This window comes from Lipomyces doorenjongii (genome assembly GCF_038497915.1).
Source record: "Lipomyces doorenjongii strain NRRL Y-27504 unplaced genomic scaffold V1508scaffold_159, whole genome shotgun sequence".
Classification (NCBI taxonomy): domain Eukaryota; kingdom Fungi; phylum Ascomycota; class Lipomycetes; order Lipomycetales; family Lipomycetaceae; genus Lipomyces; species Lipomyces doorenjongii.
The window spans coordinates 1-17,565 of NW_027118226.1; the positions used below are offsets into that span (position 1 = coordinate 1).

At 47.7% G+C, this 17,565-nt stretch overlaps 6 protein-coding genes across 6 annotated transcripts; 4 read left to right on the forward strand and 2 right to left on the reverse strand.

Annotated features, from left to right (window-relative positions):
- Nucleotides 1-666: 666 nt before the first annotated feature.
- On the forward strand, nucleotides 667-1,708 carry V1508DRAFT_442821 (PLC-like phosphodiesterase; the record flags this gene model as incomplete). The annotated part of the gene is made up of 2 exons (XM_066942358.1): nucleotides 667-1,144; nucleotides 1,223-1,708. 2 exons carry the CDS (start codon nucleotides 667-669, stop codon nucleotides 1,579-1,581), a joined length of 837 nt encoding a protein of 278 aa, XP_066792219.1. The 3' UTR covers nucleotides 1,582-1,708.
- Nucleotides 1,709-2,692: 984 nt separating this feature from the next.
- On the forward strand, nucleotides 2,693-4,306 carry V1508DRAFT_428449 (uncharacterized protein). The gene is made up of 2 exons (XM_066941797.1): nucleotides 2,693-3,613; nucleotides 3,683-4,306. The coding sequence occupies exons 1-2, from the start codon at nucleotides 3,080-3,082 to the stop codon at nucleotides 4,139-4,141; spliced, it is 993 nt and encodes a 330-aa protein (XP_066792220.1). The 5' UTR covers nucleotides 2,693-3,079; the 3' UTR covers nucleotides 4,142-4,306.
- A 1,594-nt stretch (nucleotides 4,307-5,900) lies between these two features.
- Nucleotides 5,901-6,679, forward strand: V1508DRAFT_68613 (uncharacterized protein). Its single transcript, XM_066943014.1, has one exon. It carries the CDS (start codon nucleotides 6,052-6,054, stop codon nucleotides 6,451-6,453), a length of 402 nt encoding a protein of 133 aa, XP_066792221.1. The 5' UTR covers nucleotides 5,901-6,051; the 3' UTR covers nucleotides 6,454-6,679.
- Nucleotides 6,680-8,017: 1,338 nt separating this feature from the next.
- Nucleotides 8,018-8,881, reverse strand: V1508DRAFT_428459 (uncharacterized protein). Its single transcript, XM_066941798.1, has 2 exons — nucleotides 8,694-8,881; nucleotides 8,018-8,635 (listed from the first exon to the last, which is right to left on the reverse strand). Exon 2 carries the CDS (start codon nucleotides 8,600-8,602, stop codon nucleotides 8,144-8,146), a length of 459 nt encoding a protein of 152 aa, XP_066792222.1. The 5' UTR covers nucleotides 8,603-8,635; nucleotides 8,694-8,881; the 3' UTR covers nucleotides 8,018-8,143.
- Nucleotides 8,882-10,368: 1,487 nt separating this feature from the next.
- On the forward strand, nucleotides 10,369-14,366 carry V1508DRAFT_442825 (uncharacterized protein; the record flags this gene model as incomplete). Its single annotated transcript, XM_066942359.1, has 4 exons — nucleotides 10,369-13,671; nucleotides 13,715-13,815; nucleotides 13,864-14,032; nucleotides 14,077-14,366. 4 exons carry the CDS (start codon nucleotides 10,369-10,371, stop codon nucleotides 14,215-14,217), a joined length of 3,714 nt encoding a protein of 1,237 aa, XP_066792223.1. The 3' UTR covers nucleotides 14,218-14,366.
- A 1,114-nt stretch (nucleotides 14,367-15,480) lies between these two features.
- V1508DRAFT_435900 (Lanthionine synthetase) lies at nucleotides 15,481-17,094 on the reverse strand (the record flags this gene model as incomplete). The annotated part of the gene is made up of 1 exon (XM_066942083.1): nucleotides 15,481-17,094. The coding sequence occupies one exon, from the start codon at nucleotides 17,092-17,094 to the stop codon at nucleotides 15,481-15,483; it is 1,614 nt and encodes a 537-aa protein (XP_066792224.1).
- Nucleotides 17,095-17,565: the final 471 nt, after the last annotated feature.

Sequence of the window (17,565 nt, forward strand, 5' to 3'; positions counted from 1 at the left end):
CGCAGCCGACATTTTATTCGTTGCGAATGAAAGTTTATTCTGCGAATTGCGAATACGAATGCGAATAGAGAAAATTGTATTCGTGTCCAGCCCTAACATCCTCTGTACAAGAGACCTAGTAATGCAGAAGCCCAAACGTACCGAAGATTATCGTACACTATATCGGTTAGGCTCCTCAGCCATTAGCAACGGTGAATGCGACTTACTAGGGTTCATACGGAACCACTTTTCGTGCGGCGCACTCCTGCGATGTTCCCCGTCCGACTCCAAATTTAACACTTTGAACTGGTTACAGTAATAGATTTCCGCTTCATTCACGAATATAGTAGTACCGGCCCCAAGTACTACTAGCTGTACCACGGGTGCAACTGACAAGGGAAGATCAGAGCAGACACTATAGAAGACTCGACTGGGCCCTAATATCAATTATACCAAGGATCTCCTGTCGGCCAGTTTTCCATTTCACCCAGGCAATAACGGTTCGAGCTGTCTAGATTCAGGACATAGAAATATTTATTCTCCTTCTTCTTTCGAGTCTCTCTATCATCTCCCAAGTGTTGCTATCACTTTTATTCCTCCCTGTTGGATCGCCGCGTTTCTGCATATTACACTGTCATGATCCTCAATCTTCTTCTGTCATGCCTTCTGTTTCTGACATCCGGTCCGATGGTTCATGCCGCTTGCAATGGGCACGACGAACTTTGTAGCCGTCAATATTCCAATGTTTCCTTTGTTGGTGCGCATGACAGTCCTTTCGTCGGTCCCTTGCCGCAGCAGAATCAGGGTTGGTCCATAACCGAGCAACTTGACAATGGCATACGGTTTCTACAGGGCCAGACCCACCGTGCACCTATCTTTGGAACACTAAATTTCTGTCACACCTCATGTTTCTTAGAGAATGCGGGCACGGTTAGGGACTTCCTGACAACCGTGAAGACCTGGCTGGACGCCAATCCCAACGAAGTGGTCACACTGCTCATCGTCAACGGCGACTTTGTCCCCATCACAGACTTTGAGAGCGAATTTGACGGCAGTGGCATTACAAATTATACTTATACTCCACCAGTATCACCGCTTGCCATAAATGCCTGGCCAACACTGCAGGAGCTCATCACGGCCGGGACTCGTCTGGTTGTATTTATCGGTAAGTAGCCATGCCTGGGATAATTCTGTGCTTGTTTCCTGTGCGCCTTGGCTTCAACTAATCACTTCGCGACAACAGACTACGGCGCCGACGTCACGAAGGTTCCTTATATCCTTGACGAATTTGCTTACTTCTTCGAGACGCCTTATGATCAAACCGACCCTACTTTTTCTCAATGTAAGATTGACCGTCCGTCAAACGCCACTGCCTCGGGACGTATGTACCTTGTGAATCATACCCTGAGCGTCAATCTACTTGACCTTGGCATCCTCATTCCTGATCGTGATGATGCTCCCACGACCAACTCCCCGGAAAGCATTGAGGCGCAGGCCAACCTCTGTTCTGGGTTGTATGGTCACAATCCCAATGTCATACTTCTTGACTTTGTGGACCAAGGAGATGTCATCGGAGCTGAAAATGGGTTGAATTCATTGTGAGCAGACAATCCATTGCGTGCGAGGCTATACCGCCGTCGGGTGGCACGGATGGCCAGCTGTAGCGATCTGGGACTATGGACATGTCAGGAATAGAGCAGCATATCACGACTTTAGAAATTGACATGGGAGAGCGGGCCCGCGCAAGCATACTTGTTTACCCCGGCATTGGGCTAGGGTATTGCGTACCCGGTCTTTATGAGACCGGCGCAAATTTCAAATAAATTAGGTTAAAATATAAAAGAACATAAAAAGTGGCTGGCTTCGCACTCTTAGCGCATACTAAATGTGTAGAAGTTCAAATAGAAATTCAATAGAGACTTAAACTCGGCAGGTCGGGGCACCACCCTAAATGATTTTATGACAAATCTTCGTAAAACTGTTGTAAATATATATATGAAACTATATATTAAAGCGCACTTCTTGAGCTACATACAAAGACAGGTTCCTAAGTCCTCTATATATACTTGGGACTTGGTCTTCTGGAACCTTCTAGGAACACAATTGGAATCTTCCAGAATCTACGATCGTAGGCTAGAGTGTTCTACACATTTCCACAAAAACTAATTTAGCGCGTGATTATTTGACGAATAAGTGCATTCAATCGCGATAGTAACATTAGTACTTCTCAGCTGAAAGACCGATAATACAGACCATATCGGCATTCCTAATATCTGACGATTGCGAAATGACGATATTTATCGTCGGGCCCCTGGTTCGCCGATATTATATCGGCAGAAATATTTCAGATAATAATTATCGGCAGACCTAAAGTTCGATGATGCCCATGCCTGATTTGCCCAACGTTGTCGATATCGTACCGCCAACAGCCCCTAGTCAGCCCTCGTACAATGCGCCCCACAAACACAACGGCAAACATGAGCTGGGACTATTCCTTCCAATTCTCTGTATTTCAAGTGTGCTTTAATTTTGATTTTGAGTTTTGCATGTGGACAGTAACACGACTGCAACCATTCTATGGTCCCATATACGCAGTATATCGCTCCCTCCTGTCTGACCATCTGGCTATCGAGCGCGCTGTAGGAAGATGTCAAAAGTTTATTCTGTTCATGCTCAATGCAAGACGTCATAGCCAGGCACGTGCCCTTCGAAACTGCAAGCCGGTAACTGTGACGGACTATTTGAATTCGAGCCGCATCACATCTCTAGCTCCCACATTCTCGGCGTTGGTAGAAAAGTGTCTATTCAGTTAAGATCGACGCTCGGTTAGGCATCTTCGCAGCGAGATCTCCTCTCTCGACTAATGCGTCCACCGTCCTCTTCCATTCCGTGGTGGTCGAGAGTCTGAGCGGTTCGCATAACGTTCGGCGCGGCAGAGAGCATGGCCAGACAAAAATAGGCGCTTGTGAAAAAGCATGTGAGTGCATGATCAGCTTATAAAGAGAAGACCAAAAGGAATCTACTGTTTAAGAACTACATAAGTTTACGCATCTCTCATTGGTATCTAAAAATCCACTCAACAAAACAGACGCACTTCATCATGTCTAAGCTTGTCGTCGTTGTCGGTGCGACTGGGGGGCAGGGAGGGTCTGTAGTATCCGCGGTCCTGAAAGATAAGAGCTTCAAGATCAGAGGAATTACCCGCAACCCGGACGGCGAGAAAGCAAGGAGCCTGACCGCTAAGGATGTCGACATGGTACGAGCTGACCTGAACGACGAATCCAGTCTCGTGAAGGCTTTCGAGGGGGCATATGCCATCTTCGCAGTTACCGATTTCTTCGAACCCTTCGGGAAATTGGATGGTGACAAAGCAGCACAAGTGGAGTATCAGCAAGGCGTCAACTTGGCAATTGCAGCTTCGAAGACTGCCAGTCTGCAACACTATATATGGAGCACGCTTCCGTACAGCTACAAGCTCTCGCAAGGAAAGCTGACAATCCCTCATTTTGATGGAAAAGCCAGAGTCGATGAGTTTATCAAAAAGGATAAGCAGCTTCTATCGAAGACAACATTCCTGTTTTACACATTTTTTGCCTCCAATCTGTTCTACCCGATGTACAACCCGATCTTCATTGTAAGTCATTTTGCTCCCGGATAACCCTCCAGCCATTGAAGGTGAAGATCCTCGCTTACACAGTCCCAGAAAAGTGCCAATAAATACGTCCTGCTCAATCCTGGAGATCCCGAAAAAACGCCAATTGCATCTCTCGGCGACCACCGGACCAATGCCGGCATTTTCGCCCATTCCGTTCTAATCAATCCACCCAAACACGGAACATATGTCAAATGCAGCGTCGATGAATTTCCGAGCATGAATGCGTATTTCGCTAAATGGGGAAGCAGCAGCGGAAAGGTTGCAACTTCCCAATCCACGACGGTCCTGCAGATCCCGCTCGAACAGTACAGGGCTCTGTGGCCGAAGTGGGGCGACGAGTTGGGGATCATGATGATATTTTGGGAACTCATGGGTGAGAACAGTTGGAGCCCCCTCCCTGGAAACGCTATAGTGCATGCGCGTGAGTTGATGACCGAGGCCGCTCAGAAAGAGCTAGTTACAACTGAAGAAGCTTTCAAGGCGACCGATTGGACACCAATCTTTTGAGTCAGCTGGACCGATGCCTGCGTCATGAATTAGCGCATGAATAACGGCTGCCTGACTTCATCCACATTTTAGCAATTAATAACACGAAAATGTTCTTTCCTTTGTCACTCGTTTCTCTTGATCAAATACCGATGCCTTATTCGGCTGAACCTGTGCGCTCTCCACCAATCACATAGCCAACTAGGATCTCCCATGTCATTGGCATCAATCCTGGCGGTGAACTGTCAAAATATCGATCAATGTCATATACTTGAGGCCTATCTTGAGGCTGTAGTCTTTGTAACATGCGGGAGCCCACTTTTTGCCTCTTATGATTGTGCTCCATGGCAGGCTGCGCAATATCAAGTGCGCAGTTTCTGGGGAATTGCGATGGAGGTTGTCACGCAGAACTTGCATAATCATCTCGCTAGTGTCCTCATCATCCAACTCATAATCGAAGAAGATCTCCCGTCACGCGAGGATAGGGCGGTGTAATACGTATCCGACGCGTGCATGAAAGCGAGAACCCTGAACTCTTGACGCCCTCTTTCACAACCCTGAACCCTGAACCCTGATTCTCCAATATGTAGCCTACAATGATTTTATATGGCAACTAAGTATGGTGCCGGACAGCAAGAACCGACTTTTATCACTCCGCTTCCAGGACCATCACAACGCACCATTCCATCGACATCCTCTTAAAAATTAAATAAGTCGATAGATTTACCGTTAACAAACAATTTTACATTTTTTGTAAATGAAAATGAAAGCTGCCGAGATTTACTCAATTTTGCCATGAGACCGACAAAATTTGGCAAGTATCACGTGATGTATACAAATGAACACTACGCAATTATGCCATAGTGCACGCGAAGTTTAAGTTAGTTTGTACCCATCGTCGAAGGCAACAATATTGATTAAATTGTTATTCACAGAGCGCCATTTTACAGTCTTCTCTCAGCGACAGTTGCAATGCCAGCAAAATCGAAATGGCAAATCCCCGGGGCGAATATCTTGGCGATGCGATATCAGAAAGCAGCGGATGATGATGATAACTTCTTCTACGATTTCAATGACGCAGTTACAGCCCCGTTGCCCAATTCATTAAGTAATGCATTATCGTCGCTGAAGTATTTTGAAGAAGCAGGAGCTCATTTGTCACGCATATATGGCGGAGATTCCAAGCGTATGCAGAAACGCAAATATAGGCAGCGTGGTCAAAATTATGATGGAGTGGCGCTCGAAAATGCGCGAATATGATCAGGCCGCTAAAGAGCATTTGCCGACCCTTGCCGATGGGGAGAAGGAAATCGTCCTCGTGACTCACGATGAGTGCCGGTTTAATTCGAACGACGACACGAATTATCAGTGGATTGAGGATGGTGAGACAGTTCTCAAGAAGAAGGGTCAAGGTCAAGGTCTAATGGTCTCTGACTTTTTCTGTGCTTGTCATGGTCCGATCCGGTTTGGAGACGATGCGGCTCGCAAGAACATGCTTCAAGGAAAGAATCGCGAGCGCTGGTGGAGGTCTGAGAACATGGTTTGTCAGCTACAGAAAACTATCCCATTGTTTGAAAAGCAACACCTCAACTGTATCGGTCTCTTGTGGAAATGTGTAGAGCACTCTAGCCTACGATCGTAGATTGTAGTATTCTAGCAATATGTAAGCATGACGCAGTTGGGTATTGGGTGGAATGCCTAGAAGGCTCCAGAAGGAAATGACTCAATTATATATAGAGGTTATAAGAACCTGCAGTCACGTATAATGTGTTACGTACACGTGGATATTTTGTAGACGCTTAGTGGATATTTTGGTAGAAGTTTATTTTGGTTCTTTTGATGCGTTGTTGCGTTCAGGGGCAGATCCCCATTTATATAAGTGGATCTTCTCTCCTCTCTGTTTTAGGAGAGGGATATAGGCAATAAAATATATGTCCGTTGTTGATAATATGTTTGTTCACTATTGTGTGCTCCAATATAATCAATTATCACAACATCTCTTCCTATTTGACCAATCGTCGAATCATCAAGCCGTGCCCGCAGATGGGCTGCTGGCACACAGACTTAACGGCGGCGACGTGAAACCGGGATCCACACGAGATGGCTGGTTTGTGGGCCCCGGTGGTGAGGTCGTCGTTCAATCGATGGTCTATGGCGAGAACCACATCGATGAAACGAAGAGAGGCACGAAACAGGGCCTCAAAACAAATTTGCTGGAGAGGGACCTGTGGAAGGAGGGGCTGCGCAAGTCTTGCGGGAATCAAATGCGGAGAACATGTGCTGTGCTGTTCATGTCCTTGCGAATCAGCAAGACTTCCGAGCCCAGAATCTAGTATTGAAGAAGTCGTAGTGGGATCTGGGCATCTGTTCTCGTTATAGCCTAAGTTTCACTGCGAGTGCAATTTTATAGAGCGAGTCTGCGGTGAGGCCAAAAGAGCCGCCAGGGCTGAATTCGACTATTCTTTCCGTTCGCTGCAGCAACGGATTCCGAAAACTTTAAGCAATATTCGGGTCCAGAATGTTGGTGGTTATGCGCGGAAGGGATTCGCATGGACATCTGGCAGGTTAGAGAAGTTTTGTGGGCGAAGGTTGCTAACTGAGAGAAGCAGCAAACCAAGAGAGATCTAAACCTGGAGTCATCTAACCGGTAATAATATCCCAGTGCACAAGATGGCTGGCAACAAATTGTAACCGGAAGCCCTTATATATATGAGACTGACGGGAACAACTTAACCCAAACGACCAGTTAAAATAAAATAGGAAATATATTCCTTACCAAGCACAATGGTCCCCCTGCAGAAGAATTTGCGAGTGGCGCTGTCGGCGCGGGCCGCATGGGCTCTGTCCAATATCTTGAAGAAGCCACAGTATGCCGCGGATAGAACATGTCTGCCGCCGAACAGTTGGTTGTCAGCTTCTGGAGGCAATCGCCATCGCTAGATCTACATTTCATCTCGCCCACACTTGGATTCCAGGTAACCCTGAACCCCTATGCCAAATGCGCCGTATTAATTTGATCTGTTATTGCATCAATTGATCCATGGAAATATTAAGATAAATTTAAAATATAGCAATATTACAGAACGCCGCGATGCACTATGCGACTGGTACCCGTCTACACGAATATCGTCAAAGACTTGGAAAACTCCTCAATGAATACGGCGCATTGTCGGTGAGATGCGTTGCGTGTCCGATCCTACTGAGATCAAGGATGTCGCTTCGACAGCAATGACATGAGCTCTAGCTTAGCATGACCTTCCAATTTGAGATTGGCGATATTGACCGCGGTCCCAACGGCAAATACTCCTCGTACTGAGCTCACACAACCCCAGGCAACTGTTGTCAAGTGGCATAAGTTTGTTTAACAGGTCAATGACTGCTAACGTGCCGCAATCGTGCGGACTCGACAAGTACCGCCATCTCGAGTCGCTCAAGATCTACGAGGAAGCTGTCGCTGAAGCATTAAAAGAAGGTTCGGACAGTATTTTTGTTGAAATGCGGGAAATGACGATAATGCGAGAACTTCGATGCAATGGGACACTTGCTGGATTCTGTCGTCACACCGTGGGTGGAAGTCAATGATAGGAGTGGAATTCTGAATCCCACGTGAATGATCCCTCCGGGTTTCATGCGCACTCGTATTCCATGTTCCGTCTTCGTCGCGAGTTTAAAGATGTCCCGGTGTACGGCAAAAAATTCGGTCTTCATGCATTTAAATGAGAGTGTTTTCGCATACAAAGCGTATGAATCTATTGAAACGCCGATTGTCTCCTCATTAGTGATTAGGCCAAAAGAGTGATATGTGTCAAATTGTGCTCGTTCAGTTTTTATTGGTTGTGAAGGTTCGGACGGTGTAGAAGGGAAGGAAAGATTATAAGCGACGTGCGGGCAAGGTGCTCATAGTTAATATTCTAAATTAAGTTGCTATATAGCTGTTGGCAACATACAATTATTCTCGCCCGATAATTTTTTACCTTAGCGCGATAATTCATCTCCTTAATGGTCTAGCAGATGATACAAAAGTCACACATCACCAAAATGCACATGATCGTAAGCCTGAATAGTCTTCGGAATACGCGAGTAGGGCCAAGGGTAGAACTGGGAAGTACATTGATATCCGAGAGCATAGTATAAACCGTGTGACCCGTGATACCTATTCTCACTGTAGAGCATATCCGCAGTAAAATGATACGCTTGACCCTTCCACTTTACAAATGCGATTGTATCGCTTGCCTGCTCGTCATTATCATACAGATATAGCAGGGCATTGTGAGCGCTACTCTCTGCATTGCCAACCAGAACCGAATAATACCTGCTTTTCTCTATGTCAGACATTCGGTAGACAACAAGGCCGTCGACATATTGGCCATTGACAATGACAACGTCCGACTCCGCGAGTGTCCAGAAAGTATCTTGTGAGAAACGGTTGGTACTAGTCATGGCCAAGTTGATAAGGCACAGCGTTGACGTTGAGCTTGACATTTCAAAGATTAGTGCCAGTCCACTTGGTAATTGCTGTCGCATTTGCGTCAGTTCCCGAGTAAGAAGATTCCGTGATCGGAGATATACGCACGTTGACACGCAACCGTGTCTAACCAATGACGTAAGTTACGCGTCCTGCTACAGCTGTATGCGCTGAAGTGGTGAGAGTTTTATAGCTGCTGTGTCCGTAGACTTTAATGCGCGAATAACATAGGGCCAACAGATGCGACTCTATTCTGATAATGCTACTGCCTCAGTAACTGTTTTGTGGTACATGTCGCGAGGGAGGTCTGCCTCAGTCGGTGATGGATGACAACTTGCAACCCTAAACTCCCACAGCAGCTGCACGGCGCGGCAACAGTTTTCCCAAGGGCTCGGATAATGATCCCCTAGGAGTAGAAATCAGCTACTACCAGATGGAGCTATCAGTTCTTGGATATCATTTATATTCGCGAATCGGCTAGCTTTGGATAACCTTGAAATGTTTAATCAAAGACCTCATTCTCATTAGTTAGCATTAGCTGTGTGAATTTGTATGAATCAGATTACCTTAGTTAATAGAAATACAGTGATAATCTAGACCGATGTATCACATGATGTAGCCCGCAATTTTCGTTGGGGATGCGCGATGTTGAGTTGTGGCTGAGATGACATTAGACGCAAATACTTATTATTATATACTCTATGTAACTTAGTTCAGAGGTATAGTTTTCTGTGGTGGATAATGCGGGGATTTTGACTTTCATGATAATAAATAGCCATGGTTACTCTAATTAGAGTTTTCTTATCGATGTTACCCATGACGCGTGATTAACCTTTAAGCTACTTTGTTCTTAAACCTTTTTTCAGCATTTTGCACCATGGAATGTTTTAGTAATATTGCCTAGGACCAATTAATTACAACGCATTCCAGGTCAGAATCGATAGGTTAGCATATAGATATATATAGTAGTGGGAATGCAAATTACTTAAATTATAGTGAGGGAATTTATTATATGTTTAGCCTTTATGTCATGTCGATCGATTACAAGGATAGCGACGCCAGCGGAGGCTGACATGTCACACTTAATACACTCGCAGTTACCTAAGTTAACTAACTATCCAGCCTCGTCCAAATTGACAAAATCTGTCGGGATTTCCGGATTCCCCCTTTTGCTTTTGCTCCAGTCCCTTCCAATCTCACATGCATACACCCCGCTTACTTGCCCAAAGTTGTATCAGCCGCTCGACTTGTTGCTTTTCTTTTTATTCCTTCTTTCGTCTTCTCGCATAACTATTTGTTAATACATTTATTTTGTGAAACATTTATACACACGCGTTGCCGTCCCACTGGAGACAAGCAGTCACGTTGTGCGCATCAGTGATATCGCCTCGCCACCAACTTGATGGTAACGCTCACACATCTCGCGGAAATAGGTATTTGGTAATAGTCTATTGCATATTTTGCCTCGGCAAAGGACTAAATTGGAGAACATGTGTAATAATATTGCGTCATTGCAAACATGCTACGATGGTCAACGCTACGCTAAATCCGGCCACCTCGAACGGTCATATTCAGTACCGCTCACGATCCTGTCATGTCCCTTCGCCGTTCGGCGTTCGGCGTACGGGTTTGTCGCATCACCTTGACCATCATCGACTGTCGTGCGATATGACGTGTTGTCTCCATCGACCCCATCTTGCTTTGCATCGAAAATTACTAAATATACTGTGGTTACAGCCCTCCCTTTCTTCGTCTTCTTCCACACACAGATCTCATTCTCAAGATGTCGTTTAGTCCAGAGCAAGGCAACTATCCCCGAATCGGCCTATCGGTTCCCCAAATGAAGCCTTTTTACGAGGTGGTCGTGGTCGGCAGCGGCTACGGGGCCGGCGTCGCCGCCTGTCGTATGGCTCGTACGGGGCACTCGGTCGCTGTGCTGGAAAAGGGAATTGAGCGCTGGCCTGGTGAGTTCCCGGAAGATATCACCGACGCACTTCCAGAGGTGCATGTTTCGGCTCCTTATCAGGATATCGAAACGGGAAAGCGCAATGGCCTGTACCATCTTTATGTTGGCGACGAACAAAATGCCTTTGTAGGCGAAGGGCTGGGAGGTACAAGCCATCTCAATGCTAATGTTGCCTTGCGTATGGACGACCTCACTGAGCGGATGGACATCTGGCCTCCCGAGATTAAGGCGGAGGGTCTCTCCAAGTATTACGACCGTGCGGAGCAGATGCTACGTCCTAACAAATACCCTGAGGATTGGCCAGTCCTCAAGAAGCTCTCAACTCTGGAGAGACAGGCCACCCTGCTGGGCCCTGACTACAGCAGCCGCTTCGGACGTGCTCCTATCACCGTCACCTTCGATACTGGGCTCAACGCGGCTGGTGTCCAGCAGAACGCATCCACGCTGACGGGCAATGACTGCACAGGCATCAACGACGGTAGCAAGACCACAACGCTGGTCACGTATATCGCGGATGCCTGGAACCATGGTGCAGAGATATTTTGCAGCTGCGAGGTCACTTACGTCAAGTACATCGAATCCACGAAAAAATGGGCTGTCTTCTTCAGGTGGCTACAGCCAGGTCGTCAGGACTTTTCCGACGAGTTTTCCACCCAACCATTCTTTGTCTTGGCTAACGCTGTATTCCTTGGAGCCGGTGCCTTAGGATCGACTGAAATCGTTATTCGTAGCAAGGCGATCGGCTTACCTGTGAGCGATAACGCTGGCAAGTCCTACTCAGGCAACGGCGACATTCTAGCATTTGGCTACAACTTGGGAGATGAGTGCAATGCCATTGGAACGGGTCCCAATGATCCTAAAAAGCGTTCTATCACTGAGCAAGTCGGCCCCTGCATCACGGGCATTATTGACATGCGCAATAGCCCGGAAGTGCTCAATCGATACGTCATTGAAGAGGGCGTTGCACCTTTCGCGTTGTGGCCCTTCCTTCAGACCTTGTTCGATTTGACTCCCCACAAGGTGCAACCGCACAGGAACCCACTGCAAGAAATTGCTGCCAGGGCTCGTGTGATTCAGAGCAAGCTCGGTGGTCCTTTCGTCGGGGCACTTAATCACACTATGATGTACTTGATCATGAGCCATGATGATAATCAGGGTATTCTCACTCTTCACAACGACAAACTCCGCATCGCGTTTGAGGGCGTCGGAGATACCTCACGTGTTCGGGAATTGCAGGAAACGCTGGCCCGCATGACAGTCCAGAATGGCGGCGTATTTGTCCCAGGACCTTTCGAAACTCCAATCGCACGCAACGGACTCATCACTGTACATTCTATCGGAGGCTGCGTCATGGGCAGCGATGGTGGCAACGGTGTCACAAATCATAAAGGACAGGTGTTCAAGTACAGTGACGGCAAAAGGAAGACGGAAGTCCACACGGGCCTCTACGTGGTGGACGGCGCGGTCCTTCCGACCGCTCTCGGCGTAAATCCGTTCCTCACCATAACTGCGGTCGCAGAACGTACGGCAGAGTTCGCAGCCAAAGACCGTGGCTGGGTCATCAGCCCGCGGCGGATCACCCAGGCAATCAATTTCAAAATGCCGGCCTACGCGCCGCCTAGGCCACTGCGGCAAGTCGCGAGAAAGCGCGATGCGAGTAACACGGGATTCTTGACCTCCCTTCCCAGTCAAGGGGGCATCGCATTCAGCGAAGTCATGAAAGGCTACTTTGGCACCGACTTGCTCAGCGACGACTACCGCACTGCAGAATCCCAAGGGCGCTCAAGTTCATCGACCATGGAGTTCTTCCTTACAATAATTGCTTATGACCTGCAAGCGCTGGTATCCCTCGATGACCATTCGGCAGACATCGTTGGGACAGTCAGTTGTCGTGCACTTTCGGCCGATCCTCTGCTTGTCTGTCAAGGCAGCCGCTTTCGCCTTTTCAGCCGTGATCTCAATCATGTCAGCACGGAAAATCTTGCCTATGACTTAAATCTTCTCGCGACTGATGGCACCAAGTACAAATTTGAGGGTCATAAAATTGTCGACTCAAGGGCTATGCTCAATGCGGCCCTTGTCTGGAAGGCGACGACAACACTTTATGTAACAGTCTCGTTGGTAGAGGACAAAGGCGATCTCAAGGCTGGAACAGTCATGGGGCGTGGAATACTTCACCTTGGTGTGAGCGATTTTGTCAAAGAGCTCACCGGTTTCGCTGCCTGGGCTAACCTGCCCGAAAATATTAACATTCTGCCAGGCTTGGCCAGACTCCGGCAGCAGCTGGCTTCGTTCCAGATAAGCACGCAGTTTGTGATGTACTTTGCCAGGCATGTCGCCGAGCACTTCCTGCCACCCATGCTCCAGTATCCTGGGTCTAACAAGGACATGGAATATCCCACAACGAGCACGAAGCATGAGCAATGGTATGTGACCACCAAAGATGGTGGTACTATTCGCATGCACCGGTGGAACTCTGGCAGGAAGGGTCCCATATTGCTGGTACCTGGTGCCAGTGTCACATATGAGATCTTTGGAACGAACCTGATTCCCACCAACTTTGTGACGTTCCTCACAGATCGCGGCTACGATGTCTTCTCTCTAGACCACCGTCTTTCGCCCACAATTCGCGCCTCGACAGGTCAGATTGCGATGGAGAGCGTTCGCTTTGATGTCGAAGCGGCTGTCTCCGAAACTAGGCGCTATACAGGCTGTACCAACATCTCGGCTGTGGTTCACTGCGCCGGTAGTGTTGCGACGTTTATCGGCTTGCTTGATGGGACTATTTCTGGTGTCGGCCATGTTGTCGCATCACAGGTTGCAATGCACCCCGTTGCAGCCAGTGTCAACTGGGTCAAAGCGCATCTATATTTGGCGCCTATTGTTAATCGTGTCCTTGGGGTTGATTACCTCGAGGTCAATAGCTCACCACGTGGTCTAAAGCAAGTTGCCATTGACCAAGCTCTGCGCCTCTACCCTGTCGGGAGGTTTAGTGAGATTTGTGGCTCGACTGTGTGCCATCGCAGCAGTCTCTGGTTTGGCCTTTTGTGGCACCATGCGAACTTGAACGATGCACTCCATTCCAATCTCGACAAGATCATAGGCGGAGTGAATATGACAGTAAGTTCTTCCTCCGGTAGATAAACTGCTGCTGACTCTACAGACCCTCAGGCAACTCATCGACATGACCCTCAAGAAGCAGCTGCTCAATGTTAGGCGCGAAAAAGTGTATGTGACGGCCAACAATGCGCGCAAAAATTTGAAGTGAGTAAATTGGCGACCTTATTCGTCCAGTGCCTGAGTCGTGTCTAGCTTCCCCATCACCTTTATCCATGGCGATAAGAACCAGACGTACGACCTCGAGTCGACCGATGCTGACTACAACTTCTTGCGAAATGTCAACGGCCCCGACTGGTACCGCCGCAAAGTATTCCAGAACTACGGTCATCTCGACACATGGTTTGGTGTCGAAGCTTACAAGGTATGTATGCCCAGTCCCTGGATGGTCACCACTAACTTTAGCAGGACATCTACCCTTGGGTTCTAGAAGACATTGAGTATTGGGCAGACAAGAATAAAATTGGATATTTGGCCACGTCTAATGAAACGCTACAAGAAAAATACGAAATGCTACAAGAAAAGTTGGAAATTTTACACAAAGAATAAGCAAATATTTCTCGCGTTCTTTTTCAAGTTGCCCATTATATAGGGCCACGCTTTACTATTCTCAGCTTCTATTTCACAGCTAATACTGATGTGGATTTGAATTTTTTGTGATCAAAGTCTGTAAGAAATTTCTCCACCAAAGACGAAATGTTGAAATATGTCTCTTATTATATATACGTCTACCCAAATATGTCTCGTTGCACAATGCAGCGTTCACATCAGCAAGATGTGTTGCTAACAAGCAAGAAGTGGCACTAAAAGTGGCAGCTATGTCGTACTATACTAGTATATGAATCCCAGAATACAGGGGATAATGGGATGGCGCACCGTGCATAAGCCGCACGACCGGCGGCGGAGGGCCATAGCTTTCTTATGGATCTGCGCTTAACAATGAATTGATGCCGGCTCGTGCGCCCTTTCAACTTTACCAATTAATGTATCCACACTGTCGACCTTCCCTCCGTCATGCGCTCTGGGACTTTATTAGATTGTTGGAGACTGTGTATTAAAAGCCATGCCTTACTGTGAGACAATCTTCAGTCGGTAGAGAAATCCACGCCGAGATCTGCTGTGGTGACCTCCCGGTCTTCTAGGATTTCGTAATACCCCGATATTTCAGGGCTGTAGGCGAATAGGCGGATTTGGTGGATAGTATATCAGGCTTCCAGGACCCAACATCTAATATTCTCAGCAAAGAAGCGCAGTCCACGGCCACTTGGTGGATTTATGGTTCCGAAATTGGGGTATGCCGGAGAGGTTCCTGTAAAGGAGCAAGACTGGTCGAGAACTCTTCTCCCTGCCCTCTCTGCCAATGACTCAAAGGGGAGCTGCTAGATTTGTGATGCTGATTCCGACAGAAGGATATCGTTCTCCATGAGTAGTAACATTTTGATAACTATCGACCCTGTCTTCTGGATTTGCCACTTCATCGAGTCCGTCATGGAGCAGAGAAGTAATTAGGATTGTTTCGACAAGTGCTCATGCGATCCATTTTTGAATTTGTTGATCTCAACGCGAGTTAGACGAAACTGGGCCGCCTGTTCCGAGCTGGAAGCGCGTAGATATCAAATATCACAATTATTATCTAACTGCTAATAAATTTCAACGAATGATTCATGAGCTTAAAGTCTTACAGCAGAATCGGTCGCCACTCGTATCGCTTAGAACTTCCTTCTTAAATACAATAGAAGGATTCTCCTCCATTCAGCTGCGAGATTGTATCTGCGAAGCCCTCAGACCGCTGAGATTATGCTGTACTGGATACTATCCTCGAAAGAGTAGGTCGTTGTCGGGTCCATTGACTTCCAGACCAGGAAATCCTAATCGTTGGAGCAAGCACTTCGTGAAAGTTTGATCGCGTTCAATGTCTACCATGGACATTTTCTTGTCGGCTGCAAGTTCCATCTGTCGCAGTCTGCCCTTGATCACGGCACAAGTCTCGGCCCAAGCGCAAAGCTGCCCCGCAAGTCCCTCGTAGAGGCTGAACGGTCGATCCGGTGTTCGAAAGTCATATGACGTCGGGATTTCATGGGCGGAGCTGTAAGGAGGGCTTTCCCGAGCCAACATCATCAACGCCAACGCTCGTGAAAGGAAGTAGTCTCCCGTCAGGACTTCCCGATCCTTGGAAATCTGCTCTCCCTCTCCTGCCAGACGTTCTGCTCTGATCCTCCTGGCAATTGTCTGCGTATCCAAATCGTATGTGAAGATATCGTGCAAGGTCAGCAGTGGCCATGCGTTACCGGTGACGCCGTGACACAAGTTTCCGCCTTTGGAAAGGATCCCTTCTTGCCAGACCTTTTCGGTACCGAGTTTAATGGCCACGTCCCATTCTGGCTTCCAGAACGCTCCAGTGAAGAAGCCATTCCGTTGAGCAGCAGCCAGGAGAACGAGGAGACCCGGGGTTCCATGGCATATTTGCAACAGGGGGCCTGCTCGAGATTGAGAACTAGGCCGTGGGGGGATCGACATCGGCAAATGCCCGTCATTTGCGATGCAGATTCGACAGAGACACGTAATGGTGTCCGCTATCAGACCCAAGTAGCTGTCTCCCTCACCAATATGAAGATCCGTGTGATCACAGGACAGTAAGATGGTGAGAATGCCGGAGATTCCATGAACGGCCCCAAGGCCGTAAAAATCCTCGATCCACGGCCACATGAGTGGAAACGCATCGCTTGGTCCATGTTTCTCAATGAACTTCTGGGAACCTTGCTTTCCAGCAGCAATGATGGTGTCGATGAGCTGCGGAATGGCTTCCAAAGCCGGTCCAAGAGCGCGTCTAACAGCTTTCTCGGTATTCTCCTCGAACATGTGCTTCTGAATAGTGAGCAAAGCCCACAGCAGCCCCGTTCGACCGTACAACACTTCGTCTCCGCCCATCGAATGGCCCTTGAAATAAATGACCGCACCGTGCTGGAGTGATCGTTGAACGGCATCGTTCAGAGCCGAGGCATCCTCCGGAGAGACAGAAAGACCTCTGCCCAGATTGAGATTATGGTCTTCGCACACAGCGAGAATTCGTAAAAACACCGGACCTAGTGACGATCCGATGGGTGACATCCGCCCCGGCAGGATATGTACATCTGTTGGTGCCGGGATAATTCGCTCGTAGGCCAGCTTGGCGCAGTGCAGACTGGATGATCCTATCGACTCGTTTTGACGCTCCAGTCGGAGCAAAGCAAGGGCAACGCCCGGGACGCCAGAATAGATGCTGCCATAGTCGAATGCATCTGTCACGGGGAGAATACTGTTGCAAATGATTTCTACTCCCTCCTTGACTGCTGATTGCAGTTCCTTTAAGACGTGCTCCAGGTTTGATCTGTTGATGTCGATGGGATGCAGCTTGTTTGGGAAGTATTGTGGACGGTGCGACGACATTTTTAGATCTCAGCCTACTGACCAACAATTAGGCACCATACCTGACCAAAACATGTCATCTACAGTATTAGGTATGAGATTTTATGAATCAAAGTTGGACATACCAAATGAATCCAATGTAGCTCAAGAAAATATACCGAAATCAGGAATCGGCTTATTTGTACGTTCCGTCAACCGCGGAGAAGAGAGACAAAATAATTTTGAACCGCTGTTATGGGATGATGATGCATCATGCGAAGGATATAGTAATAATGTGTTTGGTCAAGAAGATTCAATGGGCGATTTTTACCCTGATCGCACTAATACACTAGGTTAATTAATTAAACCATAACGCCCTTCACCACCGAATGAGACACTTACGTCATCACCATTATCTAACTAACGTACTTCCCTAGCGAACCGCCCACACCACCGAACCGCCCATTTGCCCATCACAAAAATACTACATGAAGCTATTCGCGCCAACATCAA